The sequence below is a fragment of the Meles meles genome, chromosome 8 (genome assembly GCF_922984935.1).
Source record: "Meles meles chromosome 8, mMelMel3.1 paternal haplotype, whole genome shotgun sequence".
NCBI classification, from domain to species: Eukaryota; Metazoa; Chordata; class Mammalia; order Carnivora; family Mustelidae; genus Meles; species Meles meles.
This window is the reverse complement of record NC_060073.1, coordinates 16,577,529-16,589,141: the sequence shown is the minus strand read 5'-3', so window position 1 is coordinate 16,589,141 and position 11,613 is coordinate 16,577,529. Positions and strand designations below refer to the sequence as shown.

At 37.2% G+C, this 11,613-nt stretch overlaps 1 protein-coding gene across 1 annotated transcript; it reads right to left on the bottom strand.

Moving 5' to 3' along the window:
- Positions 1–8,679: 8,679 nt before the first annotated feature.
- LOC123949567 (olfactory receptor 4P4-like) lies at positions 8,680–9,610 on the bottom strand. The gene is given in 2 exon segments (XM_046017097.1): positions 8,680–9,351; positions 9,353–9,610. Coding segments are annotated over 2 exon segments (930 nt in total).
- Positions 9,611–11,613: the final 2,003 nt, after the last annotated feature.

The following is an 11,613-nucleotide window of genomic DNA, read 5'->3' as shown; positions in this document are numbered from 1 at the left end:
ATGGAGACATCGACAACATCAGTGTTTGCCAAAGGTCAGTGTGGAGGGTAGAAAGGATAGACAGAGCTCAGAGGACTTTTAAAGCAGGAAGCACATCTGTATGTTAGTACAGTTGTGGATACATGTCCTTATGCTTATCAAAACCCATAAAATGTAGTACATCAAGTGTGAGCCTAATGAAAAGAATATTTGGGGAGACAATGACATGTGAGTGTAGGTTCCTTGGATGGAAATGGATGTATCACTCTGGTGGGAGAGGCTGTCTGTGTGTGGGGACAGGGATATTATTGGACATCTTTGTACTTTCTGCTCAGTTTTCCTGTGAACCTAAAGCTGCTTAAAAAATAAAGTTTATTGATTAAAAATATACACTATGTCATGACAGATATATCAAAGCATGTAAGTGGAAGGAAAGAGACATCTGAAAAGGATTTTCCACAGGGGGGAAAAATGTAGGAAAGGCCTTTTTTTGCACGTTTGATAGGATTCAAAGAAAGGTTGCTTAAGAAACACAGCAAATGTCATTATAGAGAAGATGTTAGATAGCAAGATTTTATTTAAAGGAAGATGGTAAAAGCATGGAAAGTATTTTAGAATATGTAAGTAAAATGCAAGAGCTGCAGTCAGTCTGGAGGCACCGTTCAAACAAGCATAAAGAGCAGAAAAAAATAATGAGGATGATGAAACGCACCAGAGCTGTTAGAGCAGAGAGGGAGTGGGCAGATTGTCTCAGCAGTTATACACAAAGAAGCAAATACACAAAAAAGCACTGTTGTGAGAGTAAACGTTTTCTCCTAGGCATGTTCTACCTGTTTCATTACGTAGCTGGATCAAAGAAAGCTGTCCCTGAAAATGAAGTACAAGTTTAGATATATACACAACAAATGCATTTTAAAGGTCTCTTTTATTACTGGATACACTTGTTTTCATTATCATGCTGTCTTAATAATATAAATTTCTCTTTCAGAACCTATTAATGATCACTATTATTTGCACATAATATTGACCTAGGTTAATGATATTTTCTGCCACAAATCTAGACATGCATTCCAAGTTAGTGAGACTTTGGCATTCTATAAAATCAACAACTTTCACAGAAATGACTTCAGGCTTCTTACTATGGCTTTCATGTTTAATAAGTGGAGAACATCGTCTTTTTCAATTGAGATATAAATGATGTATGAGATTATATTAGTTTCTTTAACATAATGTGTTGAGAAATAGTCACTGCAGTAAGTGTAGCTAAGATCCATCACCACACATAATTGAGAATTATTTTCTTGTGACAAGAACTTTTTGGATGCCAGACTTTCTCAATTTTATTGCACAAAATCCTGCCTGAAGATTTGAAGACGTAGATTATGGAAATACTCCATGTCAGAATCTAGGACCTATCTAGATTTTTTATTAGGAAAACCCATGCATATTTGTTATTATTAAAGACTTAAGCTATTTCCAACATATTTCCATTTCTGTGTTTATTGGTATGAAAGCTTTGACGAGGGTTGCATGTTATAAGAATGGAAATATAAGGGGCACCTGGGTGGCTCAGTGGGTTAAAGTCTCTGCCTTCAGCTCATGCCATGATCCCAGGCCCTGAGATTGAGCCCCGCATTGGGCTTTCTGCTTGGCGGGGATTCTGCTTCCCCACCCCCTCTGCCTGCCTCTCTCTCTACTTGTGATCTCTGTCTGTCAAATAAATAAATAAAATCTTTATTAAAAAAAGATAATATAACTGGAAAAGAAAAAGAGAAAAGCATATCAACTTAAAATTAGTAAAGACTATCCTATGAAATGGAGCTAATGCATTTGGCTACAAAGTCTTCATGTGGGCTAATAGCATTAAAAAAATAAAAGGTGCAGCAGAAAATATAATATTTTATTCTCATTAATGAGATTAGTGTAGCATACCAACATAATTATAAAGGATTTTAGGCCATAAATATGTGGTTTAAAAGATGTACTTACATAATAATGTTTTATAAAAATTCAAATAAAATATTGTAAGGACTATACTGGCATAATGATATATTTTCATGAATTTTTTTAAATACATTTTTAAAAAATATTTTATTTATTTATTTGACAGAGAGAGAGGTCACAAGTAGGCATAGAGGCAGGCAGAGAGAGAAGGAGAAACAGGCTCCCCACTGAGCAGGGAGCCCGATGCAGGGCTCGATCCCAGGACCCTGAGATCATGACCCGAGCCGAAGGCAGAGGCTTAAACCACTGAGCCACCCAGGTGCCCTAAATACATGTTTTAAAGAAGATTAAGGATTGCAGAAACTTACTCAAAATGAACAGCAAAGTCCCATATATATGCTCTGTGCCTCACAATTTATGTTTTCTGACATCGTGCAGTGGGGTCGTACATTTTTTACCACCACTGAACCAATATTGGTACAGTATTCCTGAAGTCTGTAACTTGCATTAGGATTTACTCTTGGTGTTGCCAAGTTTTATGGATTTTGACATATGCATTATGTCATGTATCCATCACTACACTATCATACAGAATAGTTTCCTTCCCTAAAATTGCCACGTGTTCCATCTACACCCCTTCTCCTTTATCCCTGAGACTTTACCAACCAGTGATTTTTTTTACATCCAATTTTTTCTTATCCAGAAAAGGAATTCATAATTCATATCTGTGATATAAATATTTCTGTTTCAAAGTCTAAAAATTCTCTTTGGGATTATCTCCTTTATTGATTTTTAGTCAGTAGTATTTTAAAATTCACTGTTACCTACTGCTTGCACTCTACTTCTGCCACATAAATATAATCATCCTTAAATTGGGTCATCTATGATAATAAATATTATAAACATATCATTATAATTGGTATGATTCAAGAGAAACCTAACACTCCCCAAATTAGAAGGAATCAATATAAGAGCATAAAGTCGATTTTACCAAAGAATTCAAATAGACGTTAAATCCAACCTCTAAAGTCTTCTTAATATCAAAGAATATGAGTTTTTCTCACCGAGATGTGTGACTGTTCTAGAAGGATGTAGGTAAACATATCACATGTTTTCAGAATATAGGAGCACCTGGGTGGCTCATTCAGTTGAATGACACTTGATTTTAGCTCAGGTCATGATCTCAGGGAACTTGGGCTCCATAATCAGGGGAGTCCACTTGAGATTCTCCCTTTACCTTTTTCCCTCACTCATGAGATCAATCTCTCTCTCTCTATCTCAAGTAAATAAATAAATCTTTAAAAGAAGGGATTTCAGAATATAACCCCAAGAATTGGAATGGAGATTATTAGATTACATAGTATCTTTTACAACATGAAACTCCTATAATTATTTGAATCTGGTATTTTCTACTAAATCAGGAAGAACAACTACATTGAAGGTTCATGGTCAGCTACGATGACATGGAAGTGTCTAATAATGGAACCTGGAAGAATAAAAACCTCCAGTCTGTGGATGCAAACAGTCAGGGTGGTACAGAGAAGCAGAGAACACCAGGAGTCCACATGAAGAAGGACAGGGCAAGCTCCAGATCAAAACCACAAGCTTTAGGACAGGCAAGATAGGCAGAGACAAAATGTTGAAGCACATCTAAGGCTGTAAACCTTATGTTCCTGTTTGTAGCTTATGCTCTCTATTCCTCTACATAAAACTGAATAAACCCCAACCAATGTGTGTGTCCATATTGATATTTTCCTGAAGAAAGTAGTGCTCATGTCCAAAGACAGGATTATACTCGCACTACCACATTAAGATCATATACTTTATGGATTTCTAGGTAAATCCAAACTCTGAGGAAAGATTTGAAACATCCTTTCTTTGGTCATCTGAAATCCACTTCTTGCTCCTAATTTCCTATGGTAGCTTTCCCTTCTGCATTCCTCAGAGTGTCAGTCAGAGGGTTGATCAAGCTGTTCCAAGTATATAAAACACAGCTATCATCTTATCCATGGGGAAGGTGGTTTCAGGATGTCTGTATATAAATATACAGGATGACCACAAGGATGTGGGAAAGGGCTTTTCTCCTCCCTTCAGCAATGTGGTATTTAGTGAATGCAAGATGATAACATAGGAGCACATGAGCAGGACAAAACTCAGTGGGTGAGTAGCCCCAATTTGGACACCAGGAGTAGGTTGATCACATAGTTGTCTGCTCAGGTAAGTTTCCACAAGGGTTACAAAGTCACAAAAACTTGATCAGTCATGGGGAACACAGAAGGGTAAACTGAAGGCCAGAAACATCTGAGCTGAAGAATGCACAGAGAACTCCACCCAGGCCATAGTCAGCAGCACAGGACAGACCCATCACCTCATGATGGTTGTGTAATGCAGGGGCTCACAGATGGCCACATAGTGGTCAGCAGCCATAAGGATAAGGATGAAGATCCCCAGGCAGCCAAAGAAATGGAAAGAAAAGCCTTGTCTCATGCACTCACTGAAAACGATAGTGGTCTTCTTCAAAAGGGCATCCACAGTTATTCTAGGGGTTAAGGAAGTATGGAAACAGTTGTCAGATTTCAATAGGTGGAAAAAGAAGTATATTCGTTTCCTGAGTGTCCGGATGTTCTTGACATAGTAATAATCAGAAAGATACTCAACAACATCCCCAAATAGAAGCACAAGAAAGTGGCAAACAGTATTCTCTTCCTACACGGAACCTGGATCAACCCACACAGAAACATTTCCAAAATAGGGGCTTTTGGATGGCAAGGTTGGTTAAGCATCCAGCTCTTGGTTTCAGCTTAGGTGGTGATTTCCAGGTCTTAAGATCAAGCTCCCTTCCAGGGTTCAGCATGTAGCTGGACTCTGAGACTTTACCTCCCTCTCTTTCTGCCGCTCCACCATTCTCTCTCTCTCAATCCATCTAGAATAAATAAATAAATAAATAAATAAATAAATAAATACCTATTTGACCATAAAAAATGATGGTTGGAACTTCACCAAACTTAAGACTATGCAGTAGAACTAGTATACAAAAAGGGATGAACTAAACAGTTGAGGATTTTAATTAACTGGTATCCTTCTCTAACGGTTGTCCACGTGTGTGCGCAGGAGAAGGTTAGAGGTGACCAGCTGTGTCCTGGGGTGGATCAGTGCAGGCTAGCTCTGGAGCACAGCTTGGTCAAAACTGACATAATGCTGGTGTAGACAAGCTCTAAACCACTGGGTTATCATGTCCTTTAAGACAAAGTGCTAGAATCTCTCATTTCCTCAGGGTTATTAAACATGTAAAGCCCCAAAGGAAGCAGGAAACTAGAATAAAGCATTTTCTTGCTTCAGTTGCTTACTGACTATTTGAACCAGTTATCTAAACATTAGAACCTTCTGTGCTTTTATCTACATAGTAAAGCTAATAATACAAAATATGCAGTATTATGAACAGTAAGTAATATAATGAGCTTAATCCAACCAACAGTCTCTCAGCGGATTTTTGTTATCCTTTGGCTGAGTAGATTGACCTGAAACAGATTAAATATTATAAAATTTGATTTCCTGACCCTTCTTGCATGAGAAAACGTCACACACATGGTCTGGCGTGTGGAAGAGAGAGACTGACTGGCTTCGATGCAGGCAGATGAGACTCCGTCTGAACCACCTATGACTAGTCAGTGATCAGAGAACGAACCGGATACAAAACACATTAAAGGCTTTGCTGTACCTGGCTTCCTTCCTCTGATTTTTCCACATTAGTTTTGCATTTTCTCCCTGCCAACTCATGTGATATTGTTCATTTGATTGATCTTCCCATTCTACACGTGAAGATGATCTTTCTTCTAGTAACAATATTGGTCATTTTAAGCAATCTATAAACTGACAAATGTTTTGTGATCTTTCAAGAGATAATATCAAATCTTGCAATATTTTGGTTTATTTACTACTAGCTGCTGCAAATATAGTTTGTTGAATTTCTCTAGGTTATAAAAATGTACGTAATTTTTTCTGCCTCATCATTTTTCCCTACTACTCATGTTTCTTTGCACAGAGCCTCCAGAATGATGATACCTTCTGCCTTGCATTTACCTAATGTAAATCTATCTTCCTTTTCATAACATTCCACAGCCCAGTCCCTTCTCTGCCATAATTGCTGTGTTTCTTCAGATATCTTATTTTACATACTATGTAGCATGAGCAAAAGGCCTTTCATGAACATTGTAAGGCTTTAAGGTATTGTCTGCTTTCACTAGAAAATCTTTTTTCAGAAGACTCTTCATTTAGTTATAAGATGACTTCCTTTAAATACTGTGCTGCAGTGTATTTTGTGATTAATAAAATTTATTTTTTAGAGAAGTTTCATTTTCATACAAAGTAGAACAGAAACTACAGAGATCCCAAACACCCCTGTCCCCTTCACTGGGACACCGTCTCCCTCCACAGTGCTGCATATGATACAATTAAATGAACCCACACCAAAACATTATGATCACCCAAAAATCAGTTTACATCAGGGCTCACCCTCTGTTTTGTACATTTTGTACATTTTGACATGTATGATAACACCATCTGAAATTCAGGGACATACAGAACAGTTTTCCTACCCTAAAAATCCTAACATCCTGCCTATTCATCTCTCCCCTCCCTAATGTTTGTGTTCCAGGGACTGATCTTTTTGCAGTTTCCATAGTTTTGCCTTTTCTAGAATGTCATATATAGATGACCCCCAACTTACAATGGTTTGGCTTGTACTTTTCCAACTTTACCATGCTGTAAAACTGATACACATGCCATAGAAACTGTACTTTGCATTTTGAATTCGGGTCTTCCCCCAGGTTAGTGATATGCAGTACAATCCTCTCTTGTGATGCTGGACAGGGGCAGCGAGGAGCAGCTCCCAGTCAGCCAAGTAATCACGAGGGTCAATGATCAATGCACTTACAACCATGTGTACCCATATAGCCATTCCAATTTTCACATGCAGTGCAGTATTCAATAAGTTACATGAGATATTCAGTGCTTTATTACAGAATAGGTTTTGTATTTGATGACTTTGCCCAACTCCAGGCTAAATAATGTAAGTGTTCTCAGCAGAGTTAAGGTAGGCTAGGTTAAGCTATGAGGTTTGGAAGGTTGGGAGGATTTCATGCATTTTGACTTAAGGTATTTTCAACTTATGATGGTTTTATTGGGACATAACTCTCTTGTAAGTCAAGGAAGACCTGTAGTTCAAATCAAACAAAAGGGATCCCCTTCACATTGGTTTTTTCCTTTCTGAAATATGCATGTAAGTATCCTGCATATATTCCCTTACCTTACTAGCTCTGTTCTTCTTAGTGTTGAATTATGGTCCGTTCTCCAGATGTAGAAGAGTTTATTTATTCACCTAGAGTGGGACATCTTGTTTACTTCCAAGGATTGCTGATTATGAGTCCATCTGCCATAAATATCCATGTGAAACTGAAATGCATTAATTTTTTTCATTTACATTGTGGTTAAATCACTCTCTCACTCCATCTCTCTCCTTGTTGTTGCAGTAAGAATAGTCTTTGGCTGTGGATCTAAGGACTAATCATGTGGTTGTAAATTTTAGGCAGGTAGGGGTGAGCAACACATAAATTTTAATATATAGTTCTTTAACTTTATGGGAAATGATACTAAACTGTGACCAATAGGTGGAATGCCAAGAAGTGTGTTTCATCATCCGAATTGTAGATTCTCACTCTTATCTTCACTATGTATTACCATTGATTTCAATGGGACTTCACAAGAGTTGATGTCCAGAAAACACTTTAAAACAGATCCTTCTTGGGGCACCAGGATGCTCAGTTGGCTGAGAGATTGCCTTTGGATCAGGTTGTGGTGTGTTGTGGGATGAAGCTCTGTACTTGACCTCAGGTCAGCGGGGAGTCTCCCTCTCCCTCTCCCTTGGCCACCCAAAGTCCACCGGGCCACCACTCCTGCTCATGCTTGCTCAAACTCTTTCTCTTTCTCATATGAATAAGTAAAATCTTTTAAAAATTAATAACAAAATGATAGATTCTATTCTAAATACTTATTTGTTTGCACAACTGCTTTCTGTATGAACTAGAGGATGTATATATGAATGTTCTATTAGAAATTTAAATTGACTCAGTTTTAGAATATAGTTTCTTCTTCCTTTTTTTTTCTTATTACAACTCTTGAACAACTAGAGAACGTCTGTTATTGTGTGATCTGACCTCTAAGTCCAATGGTTTTGTAAAAGTTTCATTAAACTATTTACCTTAATAATTCACTAATCATTATAACATTGGTTTACTTACTTTGGCTCAGTTGATTTTCATGCAGCTTCCCTACATATATCTCTTAATACCTCATAAAATTAACACAGTTTTCAATTAATTTTGGTATGCAAGAATAAGGACTTGCTCACTATTATGTTAATCTTAAGTGCTAATTTTTCCATTCACTCCCCTCATGGCAGTGATAGTCCACAGACCCTATGACCTAGTCCCCACCTTTTTCATTCACATCTTTTCATTCTCATAGTTGTTTAGCCAATAAACCTTTTTTTTAAGATTTTATTTATTTATTTGACAGACAGAGATTACAAATAGGCAGAGAGGCAGTCAGCGAGAGAGGAGGAAGCAGGCTCCCCCACTAAGCAGATAGCCAGATGCAGGGCTCGATCCCAGGACTCTGGGATCATGACCTGAGCCGAAGGCAGATGCTTTAACCCACTGAGCCACCCAGGAGTCCCTAATAAACTTTTTCAAATTAACTCTATGCTTCCTTTGAAAATAATGATGAGCACCAAACCTTTCTCATGGCTTTTTTCATCTCTGAATTTCTCAGAGTATAGATTAAGGGATTGAACATAGGAGCAATGATGGTGTAAAATAGAGCAAATACTTTGTCCTCAGGAAAAGTAGTAGGTGGTCTAAGGTAGATAAAGATTACAGGCCCAAAAAATAAGATGACCACAGTGACATGAGACCAACAGGTGGAGAGGGCTTTGCGTCTTCCCTCAGCTGAGAGATTTCTTAAAGTGAACAATATTATCCCATAAGAAACAAATAGGACAATAAAGGTCACTAAGGCAACCATACCTGAAAAGGCAATCACAAGGACACCAGTGATGTAGGTATCAGTACAGGCCACCTTAAGCAAAGGAAAAATATCACAGAAGTAGTGATCGATTTCATTAGGACCACAGAAGGGCAAACCAATTGCAGTAGAAAACAGAGGTAAGGCATGGATGGCCCCACCAGCCCAGGCAGCTAAGACTAGGAGGTGGCATCTTGTCCTGTTCATGATAATCACATAATGGAGAGGCTTGCAGATGGCAGCGTAGCGATCAAAGGCCATGGCAGTAAGAATGAAGATCTCAGTACCGCCAAAGAAATGCATTGTTAAGACCTGTAACATGCAATTACCATAGGAGATGGTTTTTTTTTTCCACTAACAGGTCACTAATTAACTTGGGTGTAACCGTTGAGGTGTAGCAAATGTCTATGAAGGATAAGTGGCTGAGGAAGTAGTACATGGGTTGGTGAAAAAGAGGACTCCATTGAATGGAGACAAGGATCAGAAGGTTTCCTGCCAACAGGGCAACATAACAGAGTAAGAAGAGCACAAAGCAAAATATTTGTATGCTCTGGTCATACGAAAGTCCTAGAAGTATGAATTCTGAGATGTTCCTTTGGCTTTTCATATATTTAGATTTGCTGTAAACTTCCATAAGGACTTATATTTCTGAAAGAAAGAAAACATAATTAAAGGTGAAAATTAACTGTATAAACACAATAATATAAAATTTTAAAATGTATGTTGACACAGATAGAGTTAAGACATCCTTGATTTATTGAATTAAATGGCTTTTCTCTTTATTCTCATTTATAACTCTTATGAAATAATTTTATAATTACATATTTTACTCAAAATGACTAGCAATTACTTAAAATATTTAAATATTATCTTGAAAATACATTTTATAACTGCTAATAATATATTTCAATAAAGGACTTCTGATTTTATTATTTAGTCTAAAACAAAGCAAGAGTTTTTTCCATATTTCCCAGTTGTCATAAGTTTTACATGAAACCAACTTTCCTTCTTTTAAAATTATCTTAGAAAATTCCTTTAATTTTCAGGAATGAATCTGAAGAAATGCACATTTGTTTAAACAACCAGTATGAACTACTGAAATTTTGTGCAGAGCATACAATACTTTCCTACATGGTCAAACATTGTCAATGAGTCATGTTAAACCAATGGAATTGCTCTTACATCAAAAGGCAAAGACTCTTTGAATACAGCATTAGAGAAAATAGCAGTTAATGACTGAAATTTGAAAACAATTTAGGAAACCCATTGGTGTGTCATTTTTATATTTCATGAGTTAAATAAAATTAGAATAATATGCTGTCATTGAAGTTTGTGATGACAAATGATAAAGGAAAGACAAGATTGTTGAATTACCCAAGTATATTGGAAATATGTGTATTTCCTGGCTTTTTATGTATATTGCCTGGCTTTTACTGAATATTTCATATTTTAGATACAATCTAAATTTTAGATACAATCTAAAAATCAAATACCAATAAAAGGAGATAATACTGAAAGTAACTTGAAGACAAATTTTGTGATGAGTAGGAACTCATTGATATTGTGCATAAATGAATAAATGAAACATTCAGGAATTTGCACCTCTGTATCTAATATATACCTTTATAAAAATTATTTTTATTAACATATAATGTATTATTTTCCCCAGGTCTGTGAATCATCAGGATTACACACTTCACATCACTCGCAATAGACATGCCCTCCCCAATGTACATAACCCAACCACCCTCTCTACCTTCCACTTCCCCCAGCAAACCTCAGTCTGTTTTGTAAGATTAAGAGTCTCTTACGGTTTCTTTCCCTCCATATCCCATCTTATTTGTCAGAGAGAGATGTCACAAGCAAAGAAAGTGGTAGGCAGATGGAGAAGTAGGCCCACTGAGCAGGGAGCCTAAGGCAGGACTGGATCCCAGGACCCTGGGATCATGGCCTGAGCTGAAAGCAGATGCTTAACTAATTGAACCACCCAGGTGTCCCTCTGATACACACACACACACACACACATTATATATTATATTTTATATAATGTATATATTATATACATACAATCAGTGCAAAATGAGTAAAGGATAAGAAGAGCTATTTTCTAAGAGCTATCTTCTAAGAGCTATTTTAAAAGTTTTTTTTCTTTAAAGATTTTATTTATTTATTTGACAGACAGATCACAAGGAGGCAGAGAAGCAGGCAGAGAGAGAGAAGGAAGCAGGCTCCCTACTGATCAGAGAGCCCAATGTGGGGCTCGATCTCAGGGTCCTGGGATCATGACCTGAGTCGAAGACAGAGGCTTTAACCCACAGAGCCACCCAGGCACCCCCTAAGAGCTATTTTACATACTAATTAGGAAATATATGATTGTAGTGGGGTTGCAAAAACTAACACACCTTCTACCTTGGTCTGAATCCCAAGTGACAGACATGTCTAGGCCTCCAGATGTCTTATAAAAAAAAAAAAATTCAAAGTGATTTTGTTGCAATATTGTTTAGCAACCATGATCTGTAGAGACTCACAGATTTAATATCTGTTAATGAGTCTTCAAGAAGATTTTAGATGGCAAAACGTTGACAGCTATGGCATTTTTAGAATGATGTG